Source organism: Schistocerca piceifrons, chromosome X (assembly GCF_021461385.2).
Source record: "Schistocerca piceifrons isolate TAMUIC-IGC-003096 chromosome X, iqSchPice1.1, whole genome shotgun sequence".
NCBI classification, from domain to species: domain Eukaryota; kingdom Metazoa; phylum Arthropoda; class Insecta; order Orthoptera; family Acrididae; genus Schistocerca; species Schistocerca piceifrons.
In genome coordinates, this window is record NC_060149.1 from 877,287,498 (window position 1) to 877,303,779 (window position 16,282).

General features: G+C 41.3%; 1 protein-coding gene across 1 annotated transcript in view; it reads right to left on the reverse strand.

Moving 5' to 3' along the window:
• The window catches only part of LOC124722752 (annexin A5-like), a 280,617-nt gene that overhangs the window by 50,947 nt on the left and 213,388 nt on the right, over positions 1-16,282 (reverse strand). The window contains exon 5 of the mRNA XM_047247892.1: positions 7,428-7,564. Coding sequence (XP_047103848.1) covers positions 7,428-7,564 — 137 coding nt within the window. The remainder of the gene's footprint in view (positions 1-7,427; positions 7,565-16,282) is intronic.

Here is a 16,282-nt window from a genome sequence, read left to right on the forward strand (position 1 = left end):
ACCTAGCCGCCGCAACCTGGAAAACTAAAGGGTGCGACCTTCCTTGGATGTGAGGCCTCTGTAGAGAAAAATCCTCCACTGTCGATCACTACAAAAATGACAGGAAACTACGTCTATATCCTCATAAATGTCCAACCAGCCCGAGCTCTTGTGGACTCTGGAGAACCATACTCAGTCATTTCGGAGGAGTACCGTCACCAGTTGCAGAAAACCGTATTCGTCGACAACAAAACATCTCTGCTGAAGGTGGCTAATGGGCAATATGTAAAACCTACCGGAAGATGTATAATTCATGTGGGTATAAGTGGCCATACACCACTCGAAGATTATGAGATACTGTGGACAGGAAGATGCGCATCCGAGTGTGTGGAGACTATGTGTGCTGGATGAAGTGATCATTCGCAGTCAGCGCTAGAAAGGTAGCTGTCACGTGTCCTTCCATGCATCAACCCACGGATCTTGTAGTGGAATGTAAGAGAAGCATACCACTGAAGAATAACTTGGTCATCCCACCCTCGTTTAAGAACAGATTTGGTGAATTGTGGATAGTTAACTGTCGCCAAGAACTACAGACCCTTCCAAGATGCATGCGCATAGTAAATGCTGAGCCGTTAATTGAAGAACAGCTGAGAATCATAGAAACCTCCCATGCTGAGTCTGTGGGCGAAATTAGCGCTACCATTATGAGACAAGATCTTCTATCTTGACTATAACCAGATCTCACTAAGGAACAACAGAAGAAGCTACTTGCAATTCTTCAAGAGTTCTCTGAACGCTTCAATCCACAGGTGAAGAGCAAATTAGACAGGTTGATGGTGAAGCACCGGATTAGCAAAGGAAACCATCAACCAATAAGCCAGAGAGCATACCGTGTGTCAGCAACGGAACGTCGAATAATTCGTGACGAGGTAGAGAAGATGATGAAGAATGACATCATTCAGTCTTCACAGAGCCCATGGTCATCACCAGTGGCCCTCATCAGGAAGAAAGATTCCAGTTGGCGCTTTTGTGTTGATTACAAGAAGCTTAATAAGATAACTAAAAAGGAAGTTTACCCTCTTCCACGAATTGACGATACACTAGATTGCCTGAAGGGGGCTAAGTTTTTCTCAACCATGGACATGTACTCGGGATACTGGCAAATTGAAGTAGATGAGGATGATCATGAGAAACTGCATTCATCACCCCTGAGGGCCTGTATGAGTTTAAGGTAATGCCATTTGGTTTGTGTAATGTACCAGCAACTTTTTAACGGATGATGGATAATCTTGTAAGGCACCTGAAGTGGATGATGTGTCTTTGTTATTAGATGACATTATAGTGTTCTCAGAGACATCTGATGAACATACAAAATAACTGAGGGCCATTCTTAAGTGTCTCCAACAAGGTGGACTGAAACTTAATCGCGGAAAGTGTCTCTTTGGAGCAAAGGAAATCAAAATACTTGGACAACGTGTGTCAAACTAAGGTGTGCGGCCACACCCAGAAAAAGGTGAGATCTATAACAGAATTTCCTATTCCTAAAAGTATTAGAGATGTGAGAAGCTTCCTCAGATTATGTTCGTATTACTGTCATTTTATCAAAGACTTTTGTACCTAAGCCAGGCCACTTCTAGAGTTGTTAAAAGCCGATGCTAAATTTATCTGGGTTTGTGCTCAACAAGATTCTTTCGATGTGCTGCAAAAAGCTCTGATGACTCACCCTGTATTTGATCTCTATGATGAGAGAACACCTACAGAACTACACACAGATGCCAGCAGGTATGGGATTGGTGCTATTCTGGTGCAAATTTTGGATGGAAAAGAGAAGGGTATAACCTATGCTTCTAGGACACTTACAAAAGCCAAGAGAAACTACTCAGCTACAGAAAGAGGATGTCTTGCTGTGATCTGGGCCATGTGCAAATTTCGATGGTATCTCTATGGAATGCCACAGCTCATCATTCACTTTGTTGTTTGACAGGTCTTAAGGATCCAACAGGACGACTCGCCAGGTGGGCACTAGGTCTTCAAGAGTATGACATTACCATAGTGTACAAAAGTGGAAGAAAACACCAAGATGCCGACTGTCTCTCAAGAAGCCCTGTGCAAGACCATGAAACTTTGATGAAGACAGTGACTGTCTCGCTGCACTCCAGGATCTCTCTGCTGAGCAGAAGGAGGATGCCAAGATATCTCAAATTATGCTTGCCATAAATTGGTCAGAGAATGTGAAATGACAATTTAAGGTAGTTAATTGATTAGTTTGCAAGAAAAACTTTGATCCATTTGGAAAGAGATGGCTACCAGTGATTCCTAAACACATGAACTTAGATGTTCTACAGAAATTCCATGACGTACCTGAGGCCAGACATCTAGGATTTATTAAGACATATGATAGAATCCGCAAGAGATTTTTATGGCCAGGTTTATTTAGGCGTGTGCATCACTATGTGTCGCACTGTTGAGTGTGCCAGAGGAGAAAGGCAGTTCCTCAGAAACCACCTGGCCGACTCATACCAATTCCACCAGCCAAAACACCTTTCCAGCATGTTGGGATTGACCTCCTCAGACGATTTCCAACGTCTGCTAGTCGCAATGGATGGGTTGTTGTTTGCACTGATTATCTGACATGCTATGCCATTACAAAAGACATGAAAACAGCCGAAGCATCCGAGGTAGCCAAATTCATCATGGAAGACATTGTATTAAAACATGGTGCCCCAAGGTCATTAATTACAGATCAAGGGAAAGTTTTTCAATCAAATCTTGTGACAGAGATAAACCGTCAGTGCAACATTACTCATCACATGATGACTGCCTACCATCCGCAAACTAACGGGCTTACTGAACGCCGTAATAAGACCTTGGTTGACATGCCATCAATATTCATCAATGTTGAGCAGAGCAACTGGGATGAGTTGCTACCTTTTGTGCCATTTGCCTACAACACTGCCAAACAAGACACCACAGGATTTATGCCTTTTTTCCTGATGCGTGGGCGTGAGGCGACTACGGCAATGGATACTGTGTTTCCATTACATCCTGATGACGTGGATGATGACTATATTGGCCAGGTGTTAACCAGAGCTGAGGAAGCTCGGCTGTTTACTCAACTCCTCATGCTGCAGGCTCAAGAAAATTATCGCTGAAGGTATGATGCGAGCCACTGCCCTGTTGTGTACCAGCCTGGTGACCTTGTCTGGATCTTTACTCCTGTTCAGAATGTTGGTCTTTCTGAGAAGCTCCTCAGGCGCTACTTTGGACCTTATAAGGTTGTAAGACAGTTGTCTGATGTTACTTATGAAGTTGAAGATTTTGACCCTGACACAAGACAATGAAAGATCAGAGATATGGTCCACGTCCTTTGAATGAAGCCCTATAAGGATCCTGCAACCCAGGGTAAATTCAAAGCAACAGCTACAGGCAACAAGCAGAAAGGTGATGAAGAGCGTAGCAACAAAATAAGTTCTAAGAAGATCGCCAGGGCGAGAATTGGTCATCAGAAGTCGAAGTATGCAGGACCATTGACTTATACCCAGACTAGGAGGACATAACACTAAGACCCTGTTCTAGTAAGGAGGGAGCAATGTCACAGAAGAATCTGAGTAGCTCTGTGGTGTAGTAGTTATGATACTAAACTGTTACATGGAGGGTCGTGAGTTCCAAACTCACCTGGACTGTAAAATTTTAATTTCTATATTTGGTTCAAGTACATTCAAAAAGTATTCACAAATGTCAAGAATCATTGTACTGGAATGTTCTGTAGCTGTATATATACTGTGTGTGTTCTGGCCAGAGGCAGAATGCTCTGCACTTTTGTATATGCAAGTGCTGAATAAACCTTCATTAAGTGAAGTTAGTGTTTGTCATTCATCTAATTACACCTTCTTCTATGCGACATTATATCTGTCTTGTTTTGTTTCGCCACATAAGAAACTAGCAACATATTCTGAAAACCAAATAAAGAGGAGTGGATAGCCCTACATATCCCAGGTAAAATTTCTTGTGGGATCTTGTGTTTCTTTTTTCTCAATGTGCCAATGTATGTTAGTCACTTTCTCAAAAGGGAGTTGACTAAGGAAGAGCTAGTGTACCAATTATCCACTGCAATGTTTCTTCCCAAGCCTTCAGTGTGTGTTGCTAGTCTTCCTACAATACTACAGGGAGAATTAGAAACATTGTCTGGTGCTTTAGGTTGTTTTCCACAATATACTTCAATACTACTAGTGAATAATGTTTTAGTATCTACTGAAACAAAAATCTCTATCCCTTACTCCACTGGTTTGTTCAGGATATACTGAACAAAAGCTTGCAACTTTTCATTTACTGTCAAAAATTGTCCTACACTATAAGCGTTCTTGTAGTTCACCACAAAGGCATCCAATATGTGCCTTATTGCAGCAAGTTTATCAGTTACTCTTCTTTCTTGCCTTGTACTCTTGTTGTCAAAATGGATATATCGTAAAAGGAACAGAAATCTTCTTTAACTCATCATAGCTCTCGTAATCTACATACCAGTACCATCTGCTGTCCACAGTTCAATGGCATTTGTGTGGTTTGCTTTCTTAGTCCTGATGAGATACAGCAGTCCTAACAGTGCTGTTATTTCACACTTTGTAGTTTCCTCAGCATCCCTGTCTCTGGAATAATGTACACATTCTTTCTTAGATTGAATGTATATTTTTGTGTATTTTACAATTTCATCAATCATTTCCAGGCTAAGTATTGTCCATAAACCCTCTACTTCACTTGTGACCCCTCTGGCAACATGTGTAGGCTCCGGGGATATTTTCACAATATTTTTTTCTTTTTGGGTTTGAAGTCATATTAGGACATATTTTATTCCATTTACATGTTTTGTCCCTCCCAATAAAGATACCACCAGTGGAGAGTGGCTCTTCACAGTCATCATTTGAATCATGTACTTGATCAGAATCTGAATCGTGGTCACTTTGTGTGATAAATTCCTCTTTTTTTATTCAGAGTCATCATGATTTTCATTGTCTGGTACAGAGTTGAGCTGTGGATCCTTGTTGAGTAACCAATCAACATTGTTGTCTGTCAGCTTTGATCTTGCTCTGCACAGTGATATAACTGCTTGTTATGTGTTATCTTTTGATTCAATTAAAAAGGAACAAAATAAAAGTGAAGGAAAAATTACTTTCAAGACTGGGCGCATGGTGTACTTTGCACACTAAGATAACATTCGCAGTTTAACTTAAATTACTTTAGCTCATGTGAACCTATGACAACACAACTTCTTACTGTGCTAGCTTAAACAATAATGCAGAAATAGGTAGGCACTTACTTCTGTAAACTGACAATGGAACTGTGCACGACAAACTTTTTTGTGTTTGGCACACTTTGTACACAGGGACGCCTGCTCAAGAGTTGAGACACCTTTTATTCTGTTTCACCCAGTACACAAATATGAGAAAATGAAAACATGTAATAAGGAAATCTAGAAGTGCTGATAGTAAAGCCTCTCAGATCTCTGGGCCTAAATAATAACAATAACCTCGTTTGGTCAGAAAACATCCTTGACTTACCTAAAGCAATGAATTAAACAGTATTTGCTGTTTAAACTAATGCAGGTATTTGAGACAGAGACATAACCAATGTTAATTACTTAAATAAATTACTTCTGTCCTGTGCTATCATACTCTGGAAAAACTAAGTGCAAGCAAAGAAAGTTGTTATTACACAATAGGGATTCATCAGAAATGCATGTGAGTGCTCTGAATCAATTTATGGAAAAGCTAGGACTTGCTACTAATCCTGTTTGCTTTTTACTGTAAAAATCATATCTGTTCAATGTACAAGCAATATAACTTGTGTCAATGACAAATAAAAACTCAAATTTATACAAAAAGGAGCTCCTCTATCCTTTTTAGCATTTGCTTTCACACCACCAAAGGATTCTCAGTAAGGTGGTTCCACATTAAATAAACAAATTGAAGCAACAGTGGGGAAATGAAACACTTTAACATTTGCTAAATGTGTGTATTATGCACCAAAATCTTTTTTCCCCTAGGACTTACAGAAAGAACTGATGACAGGTTTCAGATCAGACTTGTACATTGGTTAATAGCATTTCCACTCTCATTGAATCAAACTTATCATAAAATTCTGTAAACTTGGGATTGTAATATATGAATCAGTGAAACTGAAGAAATTTGTAATACCCAGGCTTGTTTTCACCCTGATATTTTCAATTGTATTGATATACTGATTATCCATCAGTACATGTGTCATGATATATGCCAATTGAATTAAGATTTTTAGACTCAAGAAACGTATTTACAGTTATGCGAGAGTTTGGGTAGTGGCTTTCCAGTTTAACAAAAAATTACAACCTTCAAATTGACCATGTGATTTTACTCTTTTATGAACAACAGGTCTGTTGGTCATAAACTCACCAATTTAAAACTGTTTAATAGGAAGCAGTCTGTAGGTTGCAGTTCAGTGTTTGTTGTTTCGCAAAGTCAGTTGCCATATAGAATGGATATAATAAAGCAACAAAGACTAATATTAAGCAAGGCCATCAACTGGATGCCATACAGTTGACTGTAAATTGGAATTTGTCAACAAATGTGACAATATCAAGCTTAAGGTGTTAAGTTCGGAGTTCAGTATAATGTTGTGTTGCATTTTTCTGGAGTATTTATTTGTGTTTATATGTTCCATTATTTTATTTGATGTTTTTTGCTCAATATTAATGAAGTGCTAGATGACTTCTACTTTTCTCATTAATCATTTAGTCTCTTAGGTGCCAAATTACTTCAGAACAATACATGAAAAATGTGGCATTCTGCAGCTCTGAATTCTTCATTTCCTAGAACCTGTTTTTTTTTCACCACTGACATTAGGCAGTTAATGTAACTGTATCTAACACATTATGTTACAGCATTCTTGTTCCTAAGCAAATGGACTTGCTGCAGTGGTAACATCAGTTCCCATCATATTACCAAAGTTAAGCATTGTTGGGCTCGGCAACCACTCGGATGGGTGAGCATCTGGGTACGGTGAGCGCTGTTGGCAAAAACAAGGTGCACTCACTCCTTGTAAAGCAAATTCAGGAGCTATTTCACTCTCATAAACCAATGACAGCCAGGAGAGTGGTGTACTGTCCACATGCCACTCCATATCTTCATCCTATGAAGCCTACAGGCTGAGGATGACACAGTGCTCGGTCAGTATCCTCCAGCCTTGAAGGCCTGTCTAGACAGAGTTTAGGTTTTTATGATTGTTCCTAAAAACAGCTAATTGTTTTAGGTTAATGAGAATCTCAGTGAAACTTTTTAAGCTTTTGTGATGTGAAAAATTTTTTTGGAAGGTCATAATCTTGTACTTGTCTATTTATTTGTAAATTGGTGATTACGGTATTAATTATTATTATCATCTCTGTTGTATACTTTCTCAAGAATTTTGACTGCATTATTTACCTTGGCATCTTCTTCAACTTTCTGATGATCTACTTTAAATGATTCATCTCTGTCTGTCTTCAGCAATAAAGCAATTATCTTCTGAAAATGGCCGTGCACTTCCTTCTCTGCTGCATCATCTAGTTCACACCTATACACTGAGACAGAGGAAAATCTTTGAAATAACGTGGCTGGAAAAGTAATAAAAATGGAATTTTTATGAATATTTTACTTGACTTGTGTTGTGTTAGAACAGTTTGTGTTTGTAGGTCAGAATGTACAAAGGTAAGTAATAGTGTATGAAGTTTGGCTTAGTGCATTGGTAGCAGTGACTGCCATCTTATATATCCTGCCTGAAAAAAAAGTATGTGAATAGTTCTGTAGTATCATTCATAATGTGACTAAATGAGAACAATAACAAGAGATAATGAAATGATTAACACATCACACATGTTAGTCTTTCCTGTAGTACATCATTTGCTCACTTAACATGCTTAGCATTGTTTTTTAATGTCAATGTGTTGTTTACATCCTAAACAGACATCTTATTTTTTGAACTGAAAACTGCATAATATTTGAGGTATGCGTAAAAATTGCAATGACTTTTTGGATAAGAAATTAACATTATTTTTCTCAATTAGGAGAAATATAAATAATAAATGAAAAACACTATATTGCTTATGTTTGACTGAATCAATTAATTCACGTTAACTGGTTTTTGGCTTATGAGGCCTTCACCAGGCTTTAACTGACAATTGTCGCCAGAACCTACTAAATTATTCAAAGATGACATTAAATGTGTAAGGAATTCATGCAAAAGCATATTTTCTGATTTTGAATAAAAACTGTTAACTGATATGAACCCAGCGCCTCCTAGACTGTACCGGCTTCCTAAACTGCATAAGTACATGTGCGATATGGCAGTTGCCACCAGTGTCTCTCTTGCCTTTTGGCTCTGGTCAGATGGAGGTTTAGTTTGAAAGACCCACTGATTCAGTGTGTTGTGCATCGGATAAGCGACCAATACCTTCTTGCATAGGGCAGTGGTGTGTGGATCTCTGGCAGCGACATGGAGTTGGAAGCGGGTTGGCAAGTGTGCTTTGGTGAGTTCTACTGTAGACAACCACAAGTACGTTGTGCTGGGTTTTTGATTCATTGAGGGAATTCTTTGACAGTTTTCTTGAATGGCTCTAGGCTTGTGTTCAAATGTTAACTCAGTTTCAAGTTACAAAGTTTGTAAACGACATGAGAAAAGATGTTTCTCATCTAGACTTAGGCACAAACACCCAGGCCCTCAGGACCTTTAAAAAGAAAGTACATCCCCAAGATACTGCCACAAAATTAGATAAAGGCAACAGTATTGTACTCTTCAACAAGCATAATTGTCTTGAGTCCCACATGCTTCCAAGTCCTTCCTAAAGAACCCACTAAATTATTCAAAGATGACATTAAATGTGTAAGCAATTCATGCAAAAGCATATTTTCTGATTATGAATCAAAACTGTTAACTGATATGAACCCAGTGCCTCCTAGACTGTACGGGCTTCCTAAAATGCATAAGCACATGTGCCATATGGCAGTTGCCACCAGTGTCTCTCTTGCCTTTTGGCTCTGGTCGGATGGAGGTTTAGTTTGAAAGACCCACTGATTCAGTGTGTTGTGCATGGGATAAGCGACCAATACCTTCTTGCATAGGGCAGTGGTGTGTGGATCTCTGGCAGCGACACGGAGGTGGAAGCGGGTTGGCAAGTGTGCTTTGGTGAGTTCTACTGTAGACAACCACAAGTACGTTGTGCTGGGTTTTCCATTCCTTGAGGGAATTCTTTGACAGTTTTCTTGAATGTCTCTAGGCTTGTGTTCAAATGTTAACTCAGTTTCATGTGTTGCAAGGATCAGTCTGGCAGTTACTGAATTTCTTTGGGCGTTGCAATTGTGATTAAATTTTCATGTGTTTTTAGGTGCTGCTCAGATCAGCTGGGCAGCTGTTGAATTCATTTGAGATGATGTAGTTACTGACTGAATTTCCATGGATTTTAACTCTGCTGTACAGATTAGCCAGGCAGCTGTTGGCATGGTTAATGTTGCTGCAGATTTTGTGGGTTTCGCACCATGTAGGTATCATTTGAACATTCAGCCACTATCTGCTTCATAGTGACCACCTACAATCAACACCATCATCTGCTGAATGCTACTTGTAAATAATAATTTTTAGGTCCCAGAGGAGATTTAATGGAACTGCACAGTACCTTCTTGGAAGTAACTTGAGGGGCTATGTTGATCCAGGGTGTATGCAACTGCCTCGACAGGATCGATTCAGCCTCTCAGTGCCCACTGCAAGCAATAGTACACGACACCAGGAAAGGAACCTGGATCACTGGCATCAGCTTCTCTTCACTTAAAAATGTAGTACTTGGCTGATACCTTGTGATCATCATAGAAGAGTGTGGAAGTGTTCAGGTTCTAATGTATGCGATAGGCGTGTAGACCAGTGAGTTCATGAGGGAAGTGGGTGAGTCATATTTTGCTCCAGTATGATATATGCGTGTCAAACACACCTCATGATTATCAAGGGTAATTTGAGGGCTGTGCAATATTGGGACAAGATCCTCTAACCTATTATCCAGACCTACAGTCTATGTTACAGCAATATTTCCATATTTCATGATGATAATAAATGAGCATGCCATGTCTTCCTTATGTACATGTTCTGCCAGGAAATAAACTCCTGGAAATTGAAATAAGAACACCGTGAATTCATTGTCCCAGGAAGGGGAAACTTTATTGACACATTCCTGGGGTCAGATACATCACATGATCACACTGACAGAACCACAGGCACATAGACACAGGCAACAGAGCATGCACAATGTCGGCACTAGTACAGTGTATATCCACCTTTTGCAGCAATGCAGGCTGCTATTCTGCCATGGAGACGATGGTAGAGATGCTGGATGTGGTCCTGTGGAACGGCTTGCCATGCCATTTCCACCTGGCGCCTCAGTTGGACCAGTGTTCGTGCTGGACGTGCAGACCGCGTGAGACGACGCTTCATCCAGTCCCAAACATGCTCAATGGGGGACAGATCCGGAGATCTTGCTGGCCTGGGTAGTTGACTTACACCTTCTAGAGCACGTTGGGTGGCACGGGATACATGCGGATGTGCATTGTCCTGTTGGAACAGCAAGTTCCCTTGCCGGTCTAGGAATGGTAGAACGATGGGTTCAATGACGGTTTGGATGTACCGTGCACTATTCAGTGTCCCCTCGACGATCACCAGTGGTGTACGGCCAGTGTCGGAGATCGCTCCCCACACCATGATGCCGGGTGTTGGCACTGTGTGCCTCGGTCGTATGCAGTCCTGATTGTGGCGCTCACCTGCACGGCGCCAAACACGCATATGACCATCATTGGCACCAAGGCAGAAGCGACTCTCATCGCTGAAGACGACACGTCTCCATTCGTCGCTCCATTCACGCCTGTCACGACACCACTGGAGGCAGGCTGCACGATGTTGGGGCGTGAGCGGAAGACGGCCTAACGGTGTGCGGGACCGTAGCCCAGCTTCATGGAGACGGTTGCGAATGGTCCTCGCCGATACCCCAGTAGCAACAGTGTCCCTAATTTGCTGGGAAGAGGCGGTGCGGTCCCCTACGGCACTGCGTAGGATCCTACGGTCTTGGCGTGCATCCGTGCGTCGCTGCGGTCCGGTCCCAGGTTGACGGGCACGTGCACCTTCCGCCGACCACTGGCGACAACATTGATGTACTGTGGAGACCTCACGCCCCACGTGTTGAGCAATTCGGCGGTACGTCCACCCGGCCTCCCGCATGCCCACTATACGCCCTCGCTCAAAGTCCGTCAACTGCACATACGGTTCACGTCCACGCTGTCGCGGCATGCTACCAGTGTTAAAGACTGCGATGGAGCTCCGTATGCCACGGCAAACTGGCTGACACTGACGGCGGCGGTGCACAAATGCTGCGCAGCTAGCGCCATTCGACGGCCAACACCGCGGTTCCTGGTGTGTCCGCTGTGCCGTGCGTGTGATCATTGCTTGTACAGCCCTCTCGCAGTGTCCGGAGCAAGTATGGTGGGTCTGACACACCGGTGTCAATGTGTTCTTTTTTCCATTTCCAGGAGTGTAGGAATAAACCAAGTGGAATGGTCCCATTGTTTCAATCCCTGCTTCCCTTCAATCTAAGCCCACCCAAATTCACAGATTTTCGGCTAGTACAATACATTTTGAGCAATTTATTATTAAATAAATTGCAGTCCTATGGATTTACAGAAAATGCTGCATCATTGGTGAAATGTTGTTTAAGGTTGAAGTTAATGGTGCAGAGTCTGCACATTTCCCTGTACATATTGATACCCCTCAAGGTTTTGTGCTAGATCCAGTCTAATTTAAATTAATGACTTATCATATTATTATTATTGTTGTTGTTAATATTATTACTATTATTATTATTATAAATCATCATGATACAAGCATTACATGCAATGTGATAAATATTTCATTCTTACCTGGGAAATAATAAGTGACCAATAGTTCAAGCAGTATACTGTTTTAACCGAGGAATGGGCCACATTGACATCACTGGACTGTGCTGATATAAACTTTTCTCAGGAACACTGCACAGGCCGCAGAGGATAGCAGTATTTATATATAATTGTTTTTGTTATATCACATTTTCAGGGTCTTAAAGTCAAGCTAAGTGAAACTGTACAGAGGTTTACTGCATCTAGCTATGCCAATCTGAAGTCATTTTGGAGATTTCCATATGATCTAATTCTCCTTGCATCCAGCTGCTAGCTCTTCTGATGTTGAGGCCTAACTAAGAAGTGGCCTGTTCTTTGAATGCTGCAGAAGATCTAAAAAAAACTGTGTTTGGACTTCACCTGTGCAATCTCTGGCTATATGCCACGAAGCAGTTGTCATGGAGAAGTAAGCAGATGATTTGGTTCTTTTCTTGTACTCTGCTGCATGTCTTTGAATTGGTTAAGATGCAACACCAGCCAGGTAATAAAGTTTCCCAGTTGGAATTGGTCATAGATCTGTAGGTTTCATATAGGGTGCTGGTGACTTCCTTGGCGATTGTTGATTTATACCATACTGGTCTATCATACTCATCAGTGGAGAAACACATAACTAAATCTGTAGTTTTCAATGATTGTTTGGCTCCTGAAGTTGTGCTGCTTAATATCCAAAGTATGTTATTTCCACTACTGGTCTTCAAGTTTTTGTTGGAACAATATTTCTGGGTGGTTAGAACTTGATCTAGGGTAACTCCAAAATTAGTGCAATTAGCACTTTGCCATGGTATTGTCAGCATCCTCGAGGCTTCCCAGTTGTGACGATGAGAGGTGCATACCTTCATTTTGGTAGCATTTGGCTTGAGCTGGTTTTCTATGTAGTACTGACCTATGTAATGCAATGAGACAGTCTGCTTGCAGTTACGTTTTTGCTGATGCTTCTGAGGTCTGAATAATGTCAGAAACAGTGAAGATATTGACATCTGAAGTAGACCAAACCCGTGGTGCAATGTGCCCATCACGACTGCAGATAGGTTCTACATATAAAATTGAATCACAACATGTAAACGGAACTAGATCTACTTACTGTTAACTTCCTTGGGATAATAAATGAATCAGACTTGTTTAAACATATAGAAAAACTAGTATATGAAATTAGTAAGTGTACATCTGTCTTAAGAAAACTACACCTCTATGCTAATATTCCTGTTGTTGAAGTTGTTTATTGTGCCTTGATATAAAGTCATAAAACATATGGTATCGTACTATATGGCCATCAAAAGCTTGCAATGAATATTTTTAAACAGGAAAGAAGCCAATGAGGATACAATGCAGCATGGCACCCAGAGTTAATTGTAGTCCAAGGTTTATAAAACTTCAAACTCTGATCCTGTCATCATTATTTAGTATGTAGTATGTGATACACATCAAGGCAAATTATCTCAGCAATCAACAGTATCAAATGTGCTACAAGGGCAGTAGCATGGACAAACATGATGAAGTGGTATTAATTGTAACTACTAAAATTGTGTGACTAAATGGATATGTCAGACTACAAATTTAAAGTTCCCGGATTTGATTGCCAGCTGCTTGAAGGATTTTTTTGGTAACTCATCTCCTACTTGCCCTGGGCATGACTTGTGTATGTAAAAACTGCTAAGGTGCACCAATGTGTGGAGTCCACATTAAAGTGTTAGAGTGTAGGTTGTCCTATAACTTGTGGGTTAGTTAATTCAAAGTCAGAGAAAGGCTAAGCACATCTATTCCAAAAGAACTATGTCTACTATAGACAGAGCTTCTCCAACAAATGAATCTACCATTTGATTACAGCTTTACCAAGTACAAAAACACAAAATGCTTTACATGAATATCAAGAAACTTTTCACTGCCACATCTCTGCACATCAAAAAGCTACCATTTCATCAATTCAAAAGAATAATTGTTGTGACTTGCCAATCTTTCAAAGTGCCACCACGCAGTTACGCACGTCCTCTACATGTGGCGCTGTCTGCCAGCCATGCAGCAGCAACGCCACCTAGGCAGCCAGCCAGCCAGCGGCCACTAGACTTGGACTCAGTTATGATTTGACTGTTAAAGTGTACACACGTCTTACTCTGTTTAGTTGATCTGTGACTTCATGTATTGCGTCTTCCTTGAAGTATATTTGTTCAACTTGAAGTTATAAGAATTGGCAACGAGGTAGTGATTTTTCTTTTCCATCATTGACCCACATGTTTCCATGGCTACTTTAGAGCAGCTATTGCAAGGTCTCATAGAACAGCAAACACTTCTCACTAATGCGATTCGTGATTTCGTCGTGGCATCAAATGCCTCTCTCATTGTTGTCTCTACCTACTTTTCCTCCTTATGACGAGATGGCAGAACACTGGTCTGATTACGAAAAACGTCTTCAACAGCACTTCTTGGCATTTCATGTCGCGGACAAACAAACATATAAGTCTCTGTTCCTTTCATGGATTTCACCTCAAATGTATCAGTTGTTGTTGCAATTGGCTCCTTTGAAAGATCCTGCATCTTTGTCCTTTGCTGAAATGTGCTCACTTCTGTCTGTCTATTTTCAAAAGGAAACGCATGTGGTAGCCTCTCATGTTGCCTTTTATTGTTGTCAAAAACAACTAAATCAATCCTATCATGCTTGGGCTGCTGAACTTCATGGCCTCAGTAGAAAGTGTCAATTTGTTACTGAAGTTCACAAAGAATCCTACACCGATTCCATGGTATGGGATGCTATTATCCGATTGGATTGGCCCCCGACAAAGAAATTAGGCAACGTGCCCTTCAGTTGGCAAATCTGACTCTAGATGAAGTCCTATCCATCGCTAAGTCTTTTGAAATTTCTCGTGCCATTGGAGTGCAAATAGAGGCATGGGGAGACGTCAGGGAAATACAACCTCTGTGCGATGCTGACGAAGCGTGTGGCATGTCCCCGCCAGCCAACATGGCCACAGTATGCTCCCAAGCGCAGCCTTGGCCTAACCGTAAACAAATCTCTAAGAAACTGCAGCAAAACCCACGGCAACTTCCTTCATGTCCGCAGTGTTTTACGAAACATTCACGAGAAGATTGTCCACAACGTTGGACCGTGTGTCACAAATGCAAAAAAAGGGTCATGTGTCATCCATTTGCAAATCCAATCGCATACATGATGTTCATGAATATGACGCTGATTCTGATTCTGATTCTGTGTTGTCTGTCAATTGTACTTCTTCCCTTTCAGGGAAGTTAATCCTCACTGTCCAAATACTTGGTTGAGATGTTCGCATGCAGGTGGATACTGGTTCTGATGCCACTATCATCAATTCTCAGACGTATCTTCAGTTGGGTTCTCCAATCCTGTCACCTGTCTCTATGCAATTACGGACTACAGAAGATTTCTCTCTTGGGACAATTTCATGCTGAGGTATCTTACAAATCTGTCGTTCACACTGTTCCCATATTTGTGGTTGACCATAGTAACATGGAGAATCTTTTTGGTTTTGATGCCTTTCGCATTTTTGGATTCTCCATCAATGACTCTGTCAATATCATCTCTAATGCTATTCCTTTTGCTCAATCGGATCCCTTGTCGATGACATTTTCGCTCCTTTTTCTCCTGAGTTAGGCCATGCAAACGACTTTGAAGCTCATATCACGCTCAAAAACACTGCTCGGCCTAAGTTTTTTCGGGCTCGGCCCATTCCTGTGGCCCTTCATGATCAGGTCAAATGGGAGCTGGATTGTCTCACTGCTTCAGGGGTCTTGCTTCCTGTCACTTTCAGTGAGTGGTCCTCTCCTGTCATTGTTGTTGCTAAGCCAAATGGTGATATTCGTCTCTGTGGTGATTTCAAAGCCACTGTAAATGCTCAATGCCTTATCGACATTTACCCTACGCCTCGACCTGTAGAATTGTTCTCTAAACTTGCTGGAGGCCAGTATTTTTCTAAACTTGACCTGTCAGAAGCTTATTATCAATTTCCTCTCGACGCTGCTTCCCGGCAGTTTCTGGTCCTTAACATGCCTTTCGGCCTCTATCAGTACCAATGATTACCATTCGGGGTTGCCTGCGCCCCTGCTCTCTTTCAACGGTTCTTGTAACAGTTATTGCTCCCTGTCCCTGGGTGTATAAATTACCAGGATGACATTGTTGTCACTGGCTCCCCCACTGACGAACATCTATAAAATCTCTGCACACTTTTTCATGTCTTACAGACTGCCGGTCTGGAGTGTAATCTTCAGAAATCAAAATTTTTTCAGGCATCTATGACGTACTTGGGGTTTCAACACTCTTGGGATGGTATTTGTCCATTTCAGCAAACTGTCGCTGCGATCAATGCTCTTCCTCG